The 21,569-nt window shown below is 45.4% G+C and overlaps 1 protein-coding gene across 1 annotated transcript in view; it reads left to right on the top strand.

The window, feature by feature from the left end:
• Nucleotides 1-2,524: 2,524 nt before the first annotated feature.
• The window catches only part of DNAJC15 (DnaJ heat shock protein family (Hsp40) member C15), a 90,690-nt gene continuing 71,645 nt past the window's right edge, over nt 2,525-21,569 (top strand). The window contains exon 1 of the mRNA XM_073614188.1: nt 2,525-2,714. Coding sequence (XP_073470289.1) covers nt 2,610-2,714 — 105 coding nt within the window. The 5' untranslated portion in view covers nt 2,525-2,609. The remainder of the gene's footprint in view (nt 2,715-21,569) is intronic.

The following is a 21,569-nucleotide window of genomic DNA, read 5'->3' as shown; positions in this document are numbered from 1 at the left end:
AGCCACACAGAACTTTCATTAGCTCTTTTAAATGTATTTCCCATTGGGATGCACTGGCTAATACCCTTATTTAATATGATCTTAAAGCATACCCATTTTTCCTCCATGTTCTTTGTTCCTAAAATGTTATCCGATTTAGTATCTTCTAGCAAGGATCGTAGTTTAGAGAAGTTGGCTCTTTTGAAATTCAGTGTCTTGTATTTCCTTTCCTATTTGTGTGATTTATACTAAAACAAATTGACCTGTGATCGCTGTTTCCTAAATTGCCCCTTATTTCCACATCCGTGATCAGGTCTGTATTGTTGGTAATCAGTAGGTCTAGTGACGCTTTGTTTCTTGTTGGTGCATTTACCATCTGACCCATGAAATTGTCCTGCAAGACATTTAGAAAATGGCAAGCTTTAGATGAATGCACGGTTTCTTCGGCCCAGTCTATGTCTGGATAATTAAAATCCCCCATTACAATGACACTTCCCATCCTTGCCACTAATCTAAATTGTGGGGCCTATAGCATACTCCCAGTATTACTTTCCCCTTAGTTTCCTCCCTTTGTAGCTCGACCCATAAGGATTCCACCTCCTCCCTTGCTCCATTAGTGATGTTGTCTCTCACATTCACTTGTACATCATTTTTGATATATAGGCATACTCCCCCCCTTTTTTTACCCTCTCTATTTCTGCTATATAGGGAATACCCTTGAATGGTTGCCAGCCAATCATGAGAGCTGTTGAACCAAGTCTCTGAAATTCCTACAAAATTTAAATCTTCCTCGTACAACAGTAGCTCTAGTTCTCCCATCTTGTCCACCAAACTCCTGGTATTGGTAAACATGCCATGTAGTTTAGACCGGACGCATACTGTCTCCTTATTGGGTGTTCTGAGGTTGCAAATAGGACTTGTTATTGTACTTACCTCGAATTGAGGTGCTTTAGTCAACCTACCACTAATGCCCCCAATACCACCCTCTGGAATATGTTCCGCGCTGACTATCTCTATATCTGGACCCTCCCTCCCGTCGCCTAGTTTAAAAGCCCCTCTAACTTGTCGGCCAACTTCCCTGCCAGCCGATCTGCACCCTCCTCATTTAGGTGCAGTCCGTCCCTTCTATAATACTGGTGACTGACTGAGAAGTCGGCCCAGTTCTCCAGGAACCCAAACCCCTCCTTACTACACCAGTTCCTCAGCTAGTGAAGGGAAAGCTTTCCAATGGGACACAGATGGCAAAAAAAAAATCATACATAAAATAAAATGACAGGGGTTGTAACCCTCCCTCATTGTATCCAAAATAAAAATGTTGCCTTTAGATCCACTTTAGGAATTATTTAACCTTCGTTGTGACGGGGATAATAACATACCTCTCAACATTTTGAGATGGGAATGAGGGACACCTACTAGCAAATGTATGTAGACATAGAACACGCCCCCTGACAGACCACCTTAAAGGAGAATTAACCAAAAAAAAAGATTAAATACACAAGGGCTTTTTTTTACCATGACTATTTCTTTATATTGGCTGTTAAAATTTACAAATGCAGCGATTTAGAATTTGGATGAAAGCTTTAGCACTGGGAAACACTTTTTGAAAGATAAAAAGTGAATTTTATATACAACTATATAGAGCAGACCAAAATGAGGGACAAATGAGGAGGGAAGAGTGACAGAGGGACATTATTCCAAATCAGGGACAGTTGGGAGCTACCTTTAAATAGACTATCCCCCCTTCAGTACATCATGAATGCTGCTGCCAGACTCATCCACCTTACAAACCGCTCAGTGTCTGCTACCCCTCTCTGCCAATCCCTCCATTGGCTGCCACTCGCCCAATGAATTAAATTCAAAATACTAACAATAAGTTACAAAGCCATCCACAACTCTGTCCACAGCTACATCACTAACCTAGTCTCAAAATACCAATCTAATCGCCATCTCCGTTCCTCCCAAGACCTCCTGCTCTCTATCTCCCTCATCACCTCCTCCCATATCCGCCTCCAGGACTTCTCCCGAGCCTCGCCCATCCTCTGGAATTCCCTACCCCAATCTGTCAGACTGTCTCCAAATTTATCCACCTTTAGGCGATCCCTGAAAACTTTCCTCTTCAGAGAAGCCTATCCTGCCTCCATCTAATAACTGCACTATTTTCTCCATTAGCTCATCCCCCACAGCTATTACCCTTTTGTATAACTTGACCCTCCCTCCTAGATTGTAAGCTCTAACGAGCAGGGCTCTCTGATTCCTCCTGTATTGAATTGTATTGTAATTGTACTGTCTGCCCCATGTTGTAAAGTGCTGCGTAAACTGTCGGCGCTATATAAATCCTGTATAATAATAATAATAATGCTAATAATATATTTCTCATCTCTCCAAACTTCTGAAAAGGGGACATTTTATCTGTGCAGTGTGTAGATGAAGGGCATGCTCCCCTTCCAGCTCCTATAATGAATGAATATAATACCAGGTGTCCTGTCACCATTACATTCCCTTTATGTCTACAGAGGAGCACGTGACTTCTCCGGGTGGGAGGGCCCTCTGGGGTGACAGTGATAGGATTGGATGACACTTCGCCAACATTTCCGGACAAGTTTGTCCCTCCAGAGCACCGTCTATGTGTCATGGCGACCTCCAGCAGCGGCATGACTTCCTCGGAAACACTGCGTTACCCCGAGTACAAGGTGGGGAGCCGGGGGACCCCGGGGGCTGACATTGATCGCACACTGGTGAGTACATGGGGGGACCCCGGGACGTGATATTGTTGTGGTGAGGAGTTGGAGGGTCCTGGTTATGTCACACACAATCCTTCTAGAACACTCCCCTGTGATCAGTGACCCCCTATGCATCATTCAGTAACGGTGACCCCCTGAAATTCTAGATTTCTGTGATGTTTCTCTGCCATGGATATGGATTGCACTGATGTTACATCAGCTGGGTGTCAGAGAATGGTGTTCTGCCTCCATCACTGTCCTCTCACCACCTTCTAGGTCTAGGATGACTTGTTCTATTACATGAATTGTTCTAGATATAAACCTCACATGAAGTGCAGAAAGACTAAAGGGTTTTTTTTTTTTCCTTTTTGGTTGTCATACAGATATGTATTTTTAACCCATTAGTGACTGAGGGTAAACAAATCTTAACACTTGAGCACAATTTTGCAACTTTGACATGTGTTAGTAAAACCTTACATATCATCACAACTACTTTTGTGCATCCAGGTGGATTATACCTATACCTTGGGTTTTATTCCGGACAAACTGGGCTTTCGTTTGGCGGTTAATGGTAAAGGGTGTGTGGGGGTGTTTGTTTTTTATGGAAAACTGGCCCAAAATAGTAAAAAAAAAAAAAAAAAAAAAAAAAAAAAGGAAAAAAAAAATATTTTAAATGTATTATCCTTGCTACTGCCATAACCTACCACCAATAAATAAATTCTCTTTCTCCTGACAATCGCAGCAATGCCTCATCTGTGTATCATAGTTGTTCTTGGTACCCATAGTACAGCCCAGAAACAATACTGCGCATTTTATTTTTTATCCCCCCCCCCTTTTTTTTTTTTTTTTCTTTTTTTTTTAATCCTGCTTAAAGGGTAAGTTCACCTTCACAGAAAAATCTGTAAGTTCTACACAGGATCCCCTCCTCATCCCAGCCCCCCCCCTTAGTCCCACTGACCTGCATCGCAGCCATCTCCCGTTCTGAGTCCTGCTATTGCCGCGTCACAGGTCCCGGGCTTAGAAACCCCCACAGCTTCATCTCCAAAATGTGCCCCGTCAGGAGGGATATTTAGGAGCATTCTAATTGGTTGGCGTCATCGACCAATCATAACCCGCGTAGCCTGTCCTGTCAGCGGGGAAGAAGATGTGTGAATGCCGAGGGGATTTCTAAGCCCCGTGCCGGTGACGTGCCTATAGCAGGGTTCAGAACGGGAGATCGCCATGCAACAGGTCAGCAGGACTGGGGTGGGGGTGAGGAGGGGTCCTGTGTAAGCTCATCTTACAGATTTTTCTGTAAAGGTGACCTTACCCTTTAACTGCTTCCCGCTCATCACATAGTGAAATGACGGAGGGGCGGGAGCACTCTCTTTCTGGGAGGACATCATATGATGACGCCATTTCTTGGCGTGCGCTGATTGGTGGTATGCTGTGACACAGCCCATCACTGATCATGGTAAAGAGCCTATGACGTAGGATCTTTACCAGGTGATCAGCTGTGTCCAATCACAGTTGATTATACTGTAAACAGGAAATTAAGGTTCAGACAGCGCGCAAGGACAGGAGAGCTGGTAAGCAGCATTTCTCAGTGGGGACATCTGCACTGATGATCAATGTCCTGGTAATAAGTGCAGCTCCAACAGTGCCCACCAGTGATGCCTGTCAGTGCCCATCAGAACACATCAGTGAAGGAGGAAAATTACTTATTTACAAAATTTTATAAACGGAAATTTAGAAGCGTTTTTTCCAATTTTTATCTTTTTTTTGTATCCATTTGTTTAGTAAAAAATAAACAACCTAGTGGTGATTAAATACTAACAAAAGAAAGCTCTGTCTAAAAAAAAAAACCCCACAAAATTTAGTTTGGGCACAGCGTTGCACGACCGCGCAATTGTCAAAGTGTGACAGTGCTGAAAGCTGAAAATTTGCCTAGGTAGAGGGGGTAAAAGTGCACGGTAGGCAAGTGGTTAAAGCGGAGCTCCACCCTAAAGTGGAACTTCCGCTCATCGGATTCCTCCCCCCCCCCCCCCCCTCCGGTGCCACAATTGGCACCTTTTCGGGGGGAGGGGGTTCAGATACCTGTATAATACACGTATCTGCACCCACTTCCGGGAATAGCTAGCTGCAGATGCCCGCCAATCCCCCCCCCCCCCGGGTTCTGGGAAACACACAGTTCCCACAACACAACGGGGACCAGTGAAGACGTGCATTGTGACTCGCGCATGCTCAGTAGGGAACCGGGCAGTGAAGCCGCAACGCTTCACTTCCTGATTCCCTGACCAAGGATGGTGGCGGGGGCAGCCGAGAACCGAGCGATTGCTCGTCATCTGCTGTCGACATCGCAGGCACCCTGGACAGGTAATTGTCCATTTATTAAAAGTCAGCAGCTGCAGTATTTGTAGCTGCTGGCTTTTAATTTTTTTTTTTTTTTTTTTTTTAAGGTGGAGCTCTGCTTTAACATTAGTGTCAGTGTTTTAAAGTGTAAGTTCACCTTTACATAAAAATCTGTAAGGTGAACTTACGCAGGATAGTAGAAGACTGTATAATGTCCTGCATGAATGAACATAAAAAAAAAAAAAAAAAAAAAGGAGCACATAAGTGACGTTTAAAGAAAATGGCAGAGAAGACGTGGGCTCTTTCTAATGTGCGTCAGCCCTTGCTGCTCTCTGTAATTTTGCGGTGAATCGCCTTTCACAGGGTGGTTGACAAGTAGCTGGGAGGTGATATGTCGCCTATTCACCACCGGTTTTAACCCTCAAAAGTCTGAGCCACCACGTCACATCCGCATAATCACAGGATGATTGCACCATGGCCTCATTAACTTGAATATCGCAGACAGTGGCCGTGCAATGTGTACCATCCTCAGCTTCTGCATGCCCTTGTTAGAGCCGGGCAGTTGGGAACTGTAAAACTCAGGTGCGACTGCCTGCTTTTACCAGCTTCTGGCAGCAAAAATCCTGTCACTTTCTTTGGGCATCACTTATTTGCTCATTTACTTTATTTATTTTTCATATTCAGTTCTCTAATCTTGCATCTTCCACCAATCAGAAGATCTGCCGCCACAAAGATGATTGCCACATTCAGTTCAATACTTCCATTCATATGTTTGAGGGATAAATCAAAGAACAATATAGCCATTTATATATAAAATAATTTCGGCCAGGGATGACCTGGAGGCTCCGCCATACATCAAAAAATGGGAGAATGAATTGGGGTCACGTAGGAATAAACACACTATAGATAAGATTAGGGCTGCAACTAACGATTATTTTCATAATCGATTAATCGGCCGATTATTTTTTTGATTAATCGATTAATCGGATAAAATCATAAAAAAAATTCGTAATGTGCCATTTTTTTCTATTCCTCCCGGGGACACCAATGACGGGGCGCTATTCCTCCCGGGGACACCAATGACGGGGCGCTATTCCTCCCGGGGACACCAATGACGGGGCGCTATTCCTCCCGGGGACACCAATGACGGGGCGCTATTCCTCCCGGGGTCACCAATGACGGGGCGCTATTCCTCCCGGGGTCACCAATGACGGGGCGCTATTCCTCCCGGGGTCACCAATGACGGGGCGCTATTCCTCCCGGGGTCACCAATGACGGGGCGCTATTCCTCCCGGGGTCACCAATGACGGGGCGCTATTCCTCCCGGGGTCACCAATGACGGGGCGCTATTCCTCCCGGGGTCACCAATGACGGGGCGCTATTCCTCCCGGGGTCACCAATGACGGGGCGCTATTCCTCCCGGGGTCACCAATGACGGGGCGCTATTCCTCCCGGGGACACCAATGACGGGGCGCTATTCCTCCCGGGGACACCAATGACGGGGCGCTATTCCTCCCGGGGACACCAATGACGGGGCGCTATTCCTCCCGGGGACACCAATGACGGGGCGCTATTCCTCCCGGGGACACCAATGACGGGGCGCTATTCCTCCCGGGGACACCAATGACGGGGCGCTATTCCTCCCGGGGACACCAATGACGGGGCGCTATTCCTCCCGGGGACACCAATGACGGGGCGCTATTCCTCCCGGGGACACCAATGACGGGGCGCTATTCCTCCCGGGGACACCAATGACGGGGCGCTATTCCTCCCGGGGACACCAATGACGGGGCGCTATTCCTCCCGGGGTCACCAATGACGGGGCGCTATCCCCCCCCCCCTCCCAGGAACACCAATGGGGCACTATTCCCCCCCTCCCAGGAACACCAATGGGGCACTATGTCTATTCTCCTCCCACCCAGGAAAACCAATGATGGGGAACTACTACTCCAGGCAGCCACCCCCCGGAACACCAATGATGGGGAATTATCCCCCCGCCCCACCCAGGAACACCAATGGGGCACTATTCTCCCCCCCCCCTCCCAGGAACACCAATGGGGCACTATTCCCCCCCCTTCCCAGGAACACCAATGGGGCACTATTCCCCCCCCCTTCCCAGGAACACCAATGGGGCACTATTCCCCCCCCCCCCTTCCCAGGAACACCAATGGGGCACTATTCCCCCCCCCCTTCCCAGGAACACCAATGGGGCACTATTCCCCCCCCCCCCCCTTCCCAGGAAGACCAATGGGGCACTATTCCCCCCCCCTTCCCAGGAAGACCAATGGGGCACTATTCCCCCCCCTTCCCAGGAAGACCAATGGGGCACTATTCCCCCCCCTTCCCAGGAAGACCAATGGGGCACTATTCCCCCCCCCCCTCCCAGGAAGACCAATGAGGCACTATTCCCCCCCCCCCTCCCAGGAAGACCAATGGGGCACTATCCCCCCCCCCCCCAGGAAGACCAATGGGGCACTATTCCCCCCCCCCTCCCAGGAAGACCAATGGGGCACTATTCCCCCCCCCCTCCCAGGAAGACCAATGGGGCACTATTCCCCCCCCCTCCCAGGAAGACCAATGGGGCACTATTCCCCCCCCCCCCTCCCAGGAAGACCAATGGGGCACTATCCCCCCCCCCCCCTCCCAGGAAGACCAATGGGGCACTATCCCCCCCCCCCTCCCAGGAAGACCAATGGGGCACTATGTCTATTCCCCTCCCTCCCAGGAACACCAATGATGGGGCATCCCCCCCCCCTCCCCAGTAATACTGTTAGGATGGTGCCCGGTCATAAAAATGTGCTGTTTTTACTGTGTTATTAGCTGCTACCTTTCACTATGAATGTGCAGTTCGGCTCTCCTCGCTTCTTGCCCTCGCCTCTCTGTTCCCTCGAGGCAGCGGGCAGGGCTGAGATCAGTGGGGATGACGTCTGCAAAGAGGAGGAGGGGGAGAGGTGCGCCGCGGACGTGCCTGGTCACAAACGGTGGCGCCGAGGACACAGGAGGGAGGATTTTTTCTCTGTTCCCTCGAGGCAGCGGACGGGGCTGAGAAGATCAGGGGGGGTGACGTCAGCAAGGAGGAGGAGAGGCGCGCCGTGGACGTGCGGCAGCGCAGACGTGCCTGGTCACAAATGGTGGCGCCGAGGACACAGGGAGGGAGGATTTAAAACGGACGGACAGAAGGAAGGTGCGGACCAACTAATCGATAATGAAAATCGTTGTCAACGATTTTCATTATCGATAATATCGATTAATCGTTTCAGCCCTAGATAAGATTATGAAACTAACACATAGCTCTGCAGTCGATATAAAGACGATCGAGATAAATTTCAAGTGCCTGGAAGGTGGTATGCGACACCTGATAAAATGAGTAAATTTCAACCGGGGAAATCCTCTCACAGTGTTGGAGAGGGTGTAAGGTAGCAGGAACAATGGCCCACCTGTGGTGGAATTGCCCCATAATTAACCACTTCAATACAGGGCACTTAAACACCTTCCTGCCCAGACCAATTTTCAGCTTTCAGTACTCTCACACTTTGAATGACAATCACTCTGTCATGCTACACTGTATCCAAACAAAATTTTTATCATTTTTTTTCTCTCACAATTAGAGCTTTCTTTTGGTGGTATTTAATCACCGCTGGGTTTTTTCATTTTTGCGATATAAGCAAAAAAAAAGCGAAAATTTTGAAAAAAAAAAACACTTTTTTTTTTTTTTTTTTTTTTTATAGCTTCTATTGTAAAATTTTGCAAATAAGTAATTTTTCTTCATAAATTTGGGCCAAAATTTTTACTGCTACATATCTTTGGTAGAAATAACCCAAATTAGTGGATATTATTTAGTCTGTGTGAAAATTATGGAGTCTACAAGTTAGGGTGCAAATCACTGAAAATAGATCACATCTGATCACACCTGATGTACTGAAGGCCTATCTCATTTCTTGAGACACTAACAATCAAGGAAAGTACAAATACCCCCCAAATGACCCCTTTTTGGAAAGTACATTCCAAGGTATTTAGTAAGAGGCATGGTGAGTTTTTTGAAGTTGTTGTTTTTTTTTTTGTTTTTTACACAAACTTATTGTATTGACAGGTTATTTCTTGAACACAGCATGCGTATACTTGCAACTACACCCAAAAATACATTCTGCTACTCTTCCTGAGTTTGGCGATACCACATGTGTGAGACTTTTATACAGCCTGGCCACATACAGAGGCCTAACATCCAAGTAGCACCTCCAGGTATTCTAGGAGCAAAATTACACATATAATTTCATGGCGACCTATCTCCCTTTTGAAGGCCCTGGAGCACCAGGATAATGGAAACGCCCACAAAATGACCCCATTTTGGAAAGCAAACACCCCAACGTATAATCTATGAGGCATAATGAGTCTTTTAAACTGTTCATTTTTTTTTTTCCCAGAAATTTTCGGAAAGCATGGGAAAAAAATGAAACCGCATTTTTTTTTTTTTTTTTTTACACAAAGTTGACGATTTTAAAAGATATTTTTAACACATAGCATGTACATAGCAAAAATGACACCCCAAAATACATTTTGCTACTCTTCGAGTTTAACGATACCACATGTGTGACACTTTTACACAGCCTGGCCACATACAGAGGCCCAACATCCAAATAGCACCTCCAGTCGTTCTAGGAGCATAAATTACACATATAATTTCATGACTACCGCTCATATTTTTGAAGGCCCTTCATATTTCTAATACATAACAACATGTACATACCAAATAACAACAAAAGATTACCTGTGGTTTTAGTAGTGTAGTGGTCCACAGAGGAGAGCATCGGTCCAGGCAGCAGGCAGGGATGTGGTCAGCGAAAGCAAAAGCAATCGTCCAGGCAGCAATACTGTCCATAGTTAGTTCAGGCAGAGATACTGTCAGCACAGCCAAAGCATTGGTCCAGGTAGCAGACAGAGATGTCCAGGCAAAAATACTGTCTATAGTCAGTAGAGGCAGCAGGCTGAGATATGGTCAACACAGCCAAAGTATTGGTCCAGGCAGCAGAAATAAACAGTCCATAAAGTCCTGGGTCATTACAGACAGCGATATGGTCAACACAACCAAAGTATTGGTCCAGGCAGCAGGAAGGACCATCAAGCTTAGGGCCAGGGGGACAGGGGTAGAGGCTTCTCCCACCCAAATCTCTTTGAAGCCTCCGGACAACCAGACCCTGTTCTGGGAACACAGAAAACCAAAAATTGATTTTCTCTACTCAGAACGCTATTCTGAAGCCCCTCACATATGTGAGACCCCTGTGTTCTGAAGTAGAAGGGCAAAAGATCAGTCCAAGTGGCAGGCAAAAACATGGTCGATTTAACAGGCCAAGGTCGGTGCACGTGGAAGTCAGAAACATGGTTCAAACGGCAGGAAAAGGCATCGTCGGTAAACAGGCTGAGGTTGGTGCACGTGGAAGTCAGAAACATGGTTAAAACGGCAGGCAAAGGCATCGTCGGTAAACAGGCCAAGGTCAGTTAACATGGAAGGTAGAAACCATGGTGGCAGGCAAATGATGCACACAGTTACCGTATTTATCAGCGTATAACACGCACTTTTTTTCCCCTGAAAATCAGGGGAAAATTGTGGGTGCGTGTTATATGCCGATCCCCCGCTGAGCGATTGCCGGCTGCCGATTTGAAAATGGCGCCACCGGCACCAAAATATGCAGAGCTGTTACTTCGCTCTTCTCGGCCACTTTCGGCTCCACTCGAGCGCCACCCATATACAGATAGCCGAGTGTACTCGGCTAGCTCCGTTCAGTCACGCCCATCCCGGGCGGGACTACGAGTGGACCCGAAAGTGGCCGAGGACCGGCTCAGTGTATTTCGGCGCCGGCGGCGCCATTTTCAAACTGCAGTGGCACTGACAAGTCACTGCAGTTTAACTGCAGCCTGGGCAAGGCTGCAAATGGACACAGAAAAGCTTCAGATCGGCATTGACAAAGCTGCAAGGCTGCAAATGACACCAAGGCTGCAAATGACTGCAAGGCTGCAAATGACACTGGACAAGCATGCAGATGGAAGCTGTACAATTGATGGGCATTTAAATGTAAGTTTTTTTTCCTTAAAACATTTTTTTCCTTATAATTCCCTCCAAAACTTAGGGTGCGTGTTATACGCCGGCGCGTGTTATACGCCGATAAATACGGTAATTGAAATGGGGAAATGCCAGTCTGTTACTAATAAGGGGAACTAATATCTGATGGATGTGTGATCATTTTTGAAGCAATCACCGATACACAGGCCAGGTTGGGAGTGACATTGGGGACAATAATAACTTGTATCTCTTCTAGCTCCTCCACTTGAGCATACACGACATCTCTTTTGGCGTCTTCTTCCGGATTCTGCATGGGGAATGTTATAGGGAAATTGTTGCTCATGAAGTCGACTCGCACTATCAGAACGAATGCTTCCTGGGGCGGGTCCTTGCTGGTAAATAAGGGCAGTGACAATGTTTTCAATATATTTGAGGTAGGTGATGGGTTGGTTTTTGGGTGATTTTTGATAGCAGACAAATGAATTGAACATGGCCATATGAAACAGATGAAATGCAACTTTTTTATACCAATATTTGGACTTGCGGGTTGACAAATATGGTCGCAGCATCTGATCATTTAAATCCACCCCCCCCATATACATATTGTAGTCATGGACACATTGAGGCTTTACTACGGGGCCACGTCTTCTCTGAACCTCCACCAAGGTGTCATTTTGAATGGTAGTCATCATGTGAACATCCTTGTCCCGCCACTTCATGGCCAACACCTCCTCATTCCTCATGAATGCGGCTTCCCCCTTTTGTAGCCGTTTTGCTAGTAAATTCTGTGGGAAGCCCGTCCTATTTTTTCAGAAGGTACTGCAGGCCAGGGTTTTTTCGCAATACAGGTGACGGAAAAGGGGCAAGCTGCTGTAGTAATTATCTACATATAAGTGGTAACCTTTTTTGAACAGGGGTTATGCAAGGTCCCACACAATTTTACCACTGGTTCCTATGTATGTGGGGCACTCACGGGGCTGGAGCTGGGAGACTTTGCGGAATGAAATACGGAATGAGTACATGTATCCAGTGGCTCGGTCACATAATTTGTTCAATTTCACCCCGTACCTGGCTCTCGTGCTAGGGATATACTGCTTGATATTCAGCCGGCCAGTAAAGTGGATAAGGGATTCGTCTACACAAATATTTTGGTCAGGGATAAAGACTTCAGAAAATCGTTTGGTAAAAGAATTTATTAGGGGGCGAAGCGTATATAATTTATCGTGGTTGGGATGATCTTGGGGAGAGCACTGCGAATTGTCATTGAAATGTAGGAAACGCATAATCATATCGTACCGTGACCTTGACATAACAGAAGAATATAGGGGCATGTGGTGGATGGGGTGGGTGGACCAGTAGGCATGCAGTTTGTTTTTCTTTGTAAGCCCCATATTAAAAGTAAGGCCCAAGAACAATTTGAATTCTTCTAGTGTGAGACGTTGCCAATGGAACATATGGGCGTAGGATGAACTGGTGTTGGCAGCAATAAATTGCTCTGCATAGAGATTTGTTTGGTCTACCATGTACTGCAACAAATCTTCAGGGAAAAACAAATAGAAATAGTCCAAATATGAAAAATTCAAAGTGTTGGGCTGCACACCTGGCTGTGCAGTAAAAGGGGGGATTGTAGCGGAGTTGGCAGGCAACCATAAGGGCTTTGCCAGGGCATCGGGAATGTAGGACTGGGCCCGGATTCTTTGGGCTGGATGTGCAATTCCAGTACTTGTACTGGGGCTCCCCTTCCTGGGGTCTGGCGCTGCTGGTGGTAGGCAGGTTTTCTGATCTAGGTCCTGATCTCCTTACTCTTTTAGGAGGGGCGGTTTCCTCCGCTGACTCGGACTCCGATCCGCTGTCAGATCCAGATGTTACCGATGGCGGTACTAATAGCGGTACCGTTAGTGGTACTGATGGCGGCCTGTGTGACAGATGGGCTGTCAGATCCAGATGGTACCGATGGTGGTGCTGATGGCGGTGGCTGTGCTGATGGCGGTACTGATGGGCTGTGACAGGTTCTGATGGGCTGCGACAGGTTCTGTTTATTGGTGGGGGGGGGTGCGTGTTGTGCAGACGGTAGATGTGTAAAAATAAAGGTGTTTGACTCACTGATCAGATCTCTCCTCCTCTCTCCTCACACGATCGGTGTGTAAGGAGAGAGGAGAGATCTCTGGAAACCGCCACAGTGTTTATACTTGTGACTGGCTGTGATTGGACACAGCCAATCACGTGGGTAAACAGCCATTTCATTGGCCGCTTACCCTGATCGGGGATGCGCTGTGTCTGAGGGACACTCGCCTTCTCCGATCGGCGCGCTGCGCGTGAGCCCGACTTGTTTTGACATGTGACTGGCTGTTATTGGACACAGCCGATCACATGGTAAACAGCCAATTTCATTGGCTGTTTACCCTGATCAGGGATGCGCTGTGTTCGAGGGACAAGCGTCACCCCTGATCGCCGTGGTGCGCGTCCCCGGGGGCGCACAATAGTGGTGAATCCTGATCACGTCATATGATATCTGGTCAGGATTATCAAACCACTTTGCCGCCGTCATTTTGTAATGGGGTGGGCGGCAAGTGGTTAAAAAATATTGGAAGGAGGTTTTACAATTAATAAAGGAAATTACCAACAAAGAAATACCGGAAGACCCATGGATATGCTTGTTCCGTTAAACAATATAAAGCATCCGTAATCCCCACGCTGATCAATGTAGCCTTATACCGAAGAAATGGCAAGAAGTTGATAGCCCAAAAATCCGGGACTGGTTACTCGGTATAAACAAAATATACTACCTGGAGAGTTTAGACTATAGGAGGGTAGAAGAAGATGATGGGGTTGACCGAAAGGATAAATGGGAAAGTTGGAAAATGTACAAAAAGACGTGGAGGTACGTAGAAGTAATTACTCAATAAGAGCAGGGGGTAATGATGATTAAAAAAGGGGGATAACAACAGCCAATGGAATGGTCTACAGGGTATGAAGCAGGGTGTTGGGGGATAAGAAAAGTGTTATGTAAAATTTATGATACAAGAATTATGTATTTTGTATTACTGTATGTTGACATTTTTATAAATAAAATAAAGAATAATAAAAAAAAAAAAAAAAAAAAAAAAAATACTTCCATTCATATACCATAGGTCCTGTCGTAAAAAGCAAAAATACCAGTTCCAGCTCCTATTAGTAAGGTTAGGGTAACATTTATGTGGATGGTTACATGTTGTTCCCATGCCTACAAGTCCCATCGTCCCTCATTTCACCGAAATACTCGCCGAACATGGAGAGCAGGTAAGAGACACAGAAAAAGAAGAAATCTGATAGATGGCAGAGGAGAGAGCCTTGCTGTCCTGGAGGCTTGGAGAGCTGATTTAAGAGCACTGCCTACATGCTTTGTTTAACCCATCTAGAGTTCATAGTAGTCGTGATGACATAAGGAGCACAAATTGCAGTTTGGAGGAGGAAAGATACTCGTATATCACACTGGACACGGAAATGAGGAAATGTGTATTTATTTTGAAAAAAATCATGGGAGAATATGTTGATCCTGTATGCACAGATCCTCCCCTTCTTATATTGACATGTTATGGGGACAATGTAAGACAGAAATGCTGCAGTCAGGCTGCAAATGCTCAGTTTGGTGTGTATTGCTAGAGGCTTTTTTTTTTTTCTTCTACTTGGGAGAGTGCATGTGATCAGCACAGGGCCAATCAGCACTGTCCAGACAGAGGGTTATGGGTCCTGCATCCTGCATTATGAAAACTCCTCCTACAAGCTTTAACCAGACATTGATAGAAGTTACAAGACTGCTATATACTGCTGATGAGAAAAGGTATTTAGCAGTTTATATTTAGTAAAATAATTTCATTTCCATGTTCTGTGTACTGCGAGATACTAGTAACTGGGTTTATTAACACTTTAATGTAATGTGAACAGAGAGTATATGTATATATTTTATATATATATTTTTTTCACAATTATATTTGCTTGGAGGATTGCTCATATTGCTATGTTTTAGGTAGTTTATTTTGTGGCATAAGCATTTTATGAGTTATCAAACCATGCTGCTGCTTTGCAGACGGTCAGGACATTCATTCTTAATATTTGAACCTTGGGTGGCACTGTCAAGACCACTTTGCTCGACGAAAGTCAATTTTCTTTTAATCTCCTTTTTGTTGAAGGAGCCAGGTGTAAAATTGTCAGCCAAACAGTGACTGCAGCCAATCAAAAGCATTCACTGTTTACGCATTCTAACAGCTGTGAACATCAACTGTCAGAATACAAGCCAGCAGGAGAGATCCACACTGATTGATTTATCTTGTTCAGAAATCTTTGTGTGTTTATAGATAGCTTTAGCTTTTTTTTTTTTTTTTTTTTTTTTTTTTTTACAATTTGATGACATGTGCATTTCACCTACCTTTGGTCTCTTAAAGCATTTGTTACCCTGGAAAAAAACCCCATCCTGTTCCCTTGGCGCAGTGCTTGTGCTGTGTAATTTGCCCCTTGTAGCACCTCAAAAACCTGGCTATGCCCTCTCCTCTGTAAGCTGACCACGGTTTATCATGGCTGCTGAGCACTGACACCGTAGTCAGTTTATGTGCCTCTGTCATCCGCAGCTCTGTTCTACTCTGCTCTCCTCCCTCCCCTCCCTGCCTATCAGCTCTGTGTCATGGGAGGCAGTCAAAACACACAGCTGATTCCCATTATCCAGTCATGAGCAAACAAAATTATTATTATTATTATTTTTTTTATTATCCTTTTGCGTGATTGGGTGTTCTTGTTTATTATTATTTTTTTTTTTGGACTCTAGTTAAGTAAACCTACACCTGATACAGAATAAATGCAACTGCCTTGTTCTTATTAAGAATTTATCGGTACCATAACTAACACAACCACATTTATTGGTATAACACCTTTTTAAATTATTTCTGACTGCATTAAACAGTATGTACAAACAATTTTGTTCCACGTCGCAACATATTTGCAACCACTTATATCCTAATTTGCAACTAAACCCCATAAATGGCATCTTTGACCAATATCACACGTAAATTGTGTCCTATCTCATAAAGTTCATGTGGGGAAGGTGTGATACGTTATTGCCCTGACGTGTTTTGCTGATGAAACTTCTTCCTCAAGATGTCAAACAAGGTGCTACTTATTGATGTTGTGTCATTGCCTCTGTGCCTCACACAGTGAACCTTAACAATAATGTCTACTTGGGGACCACTGAGGGCATATAATGGAAGCTGAATAATAGTGCACTAAAAATTAATTTCCTAATATCTGTATAAATTCCAAAAATAGACTGAAAAATAAGCGATTAATGATAATACTGAGTGATAAAAACATGATGTAAAAACAGCAATAGGCATATCAATAAAACTTTCAATATATGCTCTTAATCAATCACCAGTGATAGGGCATGGTACAGTCTTCTACACCATAATGGATATAGCCAGGGTCAGTGAAAGTCCCAAAGTGTATGTATAAAAAAACCAAACCGATTCCTGGGTGTAGAAAAATCACTATCAGCGGGCTACACAGCCTGGGTCAAGCACTGCTGCCAACTCCCACTCCACCACTTCAATCCTCTGGTTTAAGATGTTTCATCAAATAAGAGAAATGTTATCATTGCGCAATGATCAGCATGAAACAACATAAAAAGCACAAGTGGATCCACTCACATGTACTAGTATGGTAAACAGCGCTATAGAACGATCACCTCTCCTCCTACCACATCCACTGTGCTTCGTACGGGCACATCAGATGTCGTCACTGGCTCCTCCTTTTGGGATTATCTCAGCCGCCAGCAGATCTGCCTGGGGGAATGGTCCCTACACCCAGAGGTGTTCCAGGAAATTTGCCAATTTTGGGGATGGCCAGAGGTTGACCTACTGGCATCCAGGTTCAACAACAAGCTACAGCAGTTTGTGTCCTGAACAAGAGATCCTCTGGCAATCGGAGCAGATGCTCTGGTAGTTCCATGGAGCCAGTTCTCCCTGGTTTATGCTTTCCCTCCGATCCCTCTCCTTCCACATTTGTTGCGCAGGATTCGGAGAGAGGGAGTTCCAATCATTCTGGTGGCACCAGCCTGGCCCAGAAAGCCCTAGTTCTCGGAGATTGTGAGACTGGCAATAGATGGGCCATGGATGCTTCCACGTCGCCCCAGTCTACTGTCTTAAGGTCTTTTATTCCACCCCAATTTACAGTCTCTAAATTTGACGGCATGGCTTCTGAAGCCAGGGTGTTAAAGGACCGTGGCATCTCGGGACCAGTGGTGTCTACCCCAGTGAATGCTAGAAAAGCTGTCACTAGGAAGATCTATCATAAGGTCTGTAAGACTTTTATATTGCTTGGTGTGAAGCACCATTACTATACTTCCCTTAGGTTTAAGTGCTTTAGTCAACCTACCACTAATGCCCCCAATACTAAGCTCTGGAATATGTTCCGCGCTGACTATCTCTACCTCTGCCCCCCCCCCCCCCCCCCCCCCCCGTCGCCTAGCTTAAAAACCCCTATAACTTTTTGGCCATCTTTACTCCCAGCTGATCTGCACCCTCCTCATTTAGGTGCATTCCGTCCTTTCTATAGTACTGGTGACCGACTGAGAAGTCGGGCCCAGTCCTCCAGGAACCCAAACCCCTCCTTACTACACCAGCTCCTCAGCCACTTGTTTACTTCTCTAATCCTCCCTCTGCCTTTCTGGTGTGGCTAGAGGTACCGGTAGTATTCCTGAGAATAATACTTTGGTGGTCCTTTTCCTCAATTTAGCTCCCAAGTCCCTAAAATCGTTCTTTAGGACACCCCATCTGCCTCGGACTTTCTCATCGGTGCCAACATGCACCATGACAGCCGGGTCTTCCCCAGCCCCTCCCAGTAATCTGTCCACCAGAACCGTGATGTGCCTAACCCGAGCGCCTGGTAGACAACATACAGTTCAGTACTTCGGGTCTTTGTTACAGATTTCCCTCTCTGTCCTTCTAAGAATTAAGTCTCCTACCACCAGAACCTGGTGGTCTTTCAAACATGATTTGAATATCATCTATTGACTGTCGTGGCCGAAGCAGTTTATGCGGAACTGGCTGTGAGCCTGAGAAATGGGCCTGATAGAGTGATAACCAGTCAAGCTATGACTGGCACCATTTGTCGAGCCTTACAGCTAATAGCCAAGAGGCTAAAACCTAATTGTAGAAATTGCCATAAGGGATCAGCACTACCTTTTTTGAAAAAAGTTGAACTTTCCCACATGACCTATCTATGATTTTGGAATAAAGGTGCTCTGTTTGTGGGTCATCCTATTTTTACCCTGAGAAATGGAGGTATCCAAGGAATATGTGTTTTCGCCTCTTTTTTTAATGCTGCTTTTTTTTTTTTTTTTTAATAATAAAAAAAAATATATATATAAATTCTGCCTTTGCACGCACATTAACTTTTAATGGCATACCAGTCTTAGTCCATAGGGTTCAATATTGAGTTGGCGCACCCTTTGCAGCTATAGCAATTTCAACTCTTCTGATAAGGCTGTCCACAAGGTTTAGGAGTGTCTGTGGGAATTTTTGACTATTCTTCCAGAAAAGCATTTGTGAGGTCAGACACTGATGTGGACGAGAAGGCCTAGGCCTGGCTCGCCGTCTCCACTTTAATTCATCCCAAAGGTGTTCTATTGGTTTGAGGTCAGGCCAGTCAAGTTCCTCCACCCCAAACTCTCTCATCCATATTTTTATGGACCTTGCTTTGTGCACTGGTGTTGGAACAGGATGGGGCCATTCCCAAACTGTTCCCACAAAGTTGGGAGCATGAAATTGTCCAAAATGTCTTGGTAAGCTGACGCCTTAAGAGTCTCCTTCACTGGAACTAAGGGGCCAAGCCCAATCCCTGAAAAACAACCCCACGCCGTAATCCCCCTCCACCAAATGTTTTGGACCAGTGCACAAAGCAAGGTCCATAAAGAGGAATAAATGCACTAATACTGTCCCCACAGGGTGGCATTGTGGACAGCAGAAAAATGCACTATGCCACGTCCTTTAAATTATCAGAAACATTTAGGAAAATGGAAAGAATAGACTTTATAGGCATGATTTAAACTTTTTTTTTTTTTTTTTTTTTTCATAAACAAATTTTATTTATAGCAAAAAATGATGGACATAAACAAGTATAGAAACATACATCAGTGAATATGGCTAAAAATTCTCATTGACCAATATACTGTCTAGAGTCCACCTGGACTCAGTTGGCTAGGCTGTTAGGCCAGAGCATTCCTGAGTTTGGTGGTTGCCCCAATATAATAACATGGAAGGTAACCTGAACAGGTACAGTGCTGACGCAAATGGTAGGGGGTTAACAGAAACCAACTCTGGGTATGTATCGATTCTGCTTGATTTTAATCAGTTACCAACCGGCCTATAGCCGAATGACGGCTGCAAGGCGGTTGGATAACTCTGGAAAGGGCGTATAGTGATGTCCTCCCAGAGTCCTGCTCTCGTGCGCACCCGAGAACATCCGTGACTGCCGGGTCCTCTGATTGCGGCCGTTTACCATGTGATCGCTCCGTCAAATGACGGAGCAATCACATGTAAACAAACCGGCGTCACGTCATGACGCCGGTTCCTCTCTCCCCTCTGTGTAGCGATCGGTACAGTGTGAGAGGAGAGGGGGAGAGATTGGATGATGGCGGCAGCGCTGTGGGCTGGATGTGTAGTGCTTACAGCGCTGCTCTGTGAAAATTGCAGTCACACCCATCAATCCATCCATGCTCTGAAATACCCTGCAATGATCTGCAATACCCTGCAATACGTTAAAACAACAGAGGGGTAAAAAGGAACTGAAAGGTTCTGCTTAACAGTGTAGTAACAACAGGCAGAGGTTCAGTAATGTCTGTGCCTGTGTATAATAAGGATAATTGCTTACACCAATGGCACTCAGGCAGTAATATAGGTGCGTTCCTCTGAATTAATTGCGCATATCAAAAAAAGAGGGGGAGAAGAAATGGAATTGGAAGCCAATTCCAAATGAAAGCAATTCATCAAAGAGGAACAGGCAATTAACAAAAATGTAAATTATGTTTATTAATGATTCACTTAAGCACCAATCAAAAAATGTAGTTTAAAAACAGGTACCACCAGTTCATAAAATAGACAACTTTGTCTTGAACAAACACAGATGGCCACCACAAACAAAGACCATGCACACCTCCTATCATGTAAATACAAGATGATATCTCCTTATTGGTCATCTAACATGAAGCTGAAGATTAAGCCTGGTTTCACACATGTGCGGTGCGAATTGAAGCTCAGGTTTCACTGGGGAGATAACAATCTCCTGTTCAACGGATTCATTGCGTTTTTGCTCAGGATTAGAGAGCAGGGAGAGGGGAAGGGGGGGGGGGGAGAGGGGGAGGTGTAGTGAGGAGAAAGAGAAAATCCTTGTTCAGAACGCAATGCATCTGCGAATCAGATGCGTTCCCATAGGAGATAATAGGCTTGTAGTTCGCACCGCAATGCCCAAAAAACGCACACGTTTTTTGTGCAATGCGCAGTGCGAATGCAACGCACATATGTGAACCAGATGCATTCATATGAATGTATTTTAAAATGTCCTGCGAATTAGATGCGGTGTAAGCCGCATCTAATTCGCATAGGTGTGAACCCGGGCTAAAGCAGCAGTCCCATACTGGGGATATAAAAGGTAAGATCTCGCCCAAATGTAGGCACTGCAATGTGACCAATGTGACACCGATCAAGTAGAGGAGCCGTGTCCTGCTCGTACCATCTCCAGGTAGCTGGTCAGGCTATCTTCCATCCACATGCATAGTGTCGCCAGCGAGGTCCAGGTAGTGATGCTACCCAGAGCTGGTGATGCTAGTGAGGCTGTTCCACTGCTTGATCGTTCTTGCAAGAGGGGACACCCCCCCCCGCTCCTGCCGCCCTCCGGTGCTTCTACCGACTCACCGCTACTATCGAAGTCAGGATTGTTTGTTTTTTTGTTTTGTTTTTTTTATTTCAGGTTTCCCAGCCTAGAGGTGAGATGTGGGGTCTTATTGACCCCATATCTCACTTTAAAGAGGACCTGTCATGCCATAATCCTATTACAAGGGATGTTTACATTCCTTGTAATAGGAATAAAAGTCCCACCCACATATGAAAACGGTGTTCAAACCACACATGTGAGGTATCGCTGTGATCTGTAGAGCGAGAGCAATAATTTTAATAATAACCTCCTCTGTAACTCAAAACATGTAATCAGTAAAAAATTTTAAAGTGTCGCCAATGGGGATTTTTAAGTAGCGAAGTTTGGCACCATTCCACGAGCGTGTGCAATTTTGAAGGGTGACATGTTAGGTATCTATTTTTCTCGGCGTCACTTCGTCTTTCACATTATGCAAAAACATGGGTTAACTTTACTGGTGGTTTTTTTTTTTTTTTTTTTTTTTTTTTTTTTTTTTTTTAGCACAAAACAGTTTTTTCCCAAAAAAAAGCGTTCGAAAAATTGCTGCG

This window comes from Aquarana catesbeiana, linkage group LG02, assembly GCF_042186555.1.
Source record: "Aquarana catesbeiana isolate 2022-GZ linkage group LG02, ASM4218655v1, whole genome shotgun sequence".
Taxonomy (NCBI): domain Eukaryota; kingdom Metazoa; phylum Chordata; class Amphibia; order Anura; family Ranidae; genus Aquarana; species Aquarana catesbeiana.
The sequence above is the reverse complement of the archived record's forward strand: the minus strand, read 5'-3'. Positions and strand labels throughout refer to the sequence as shown.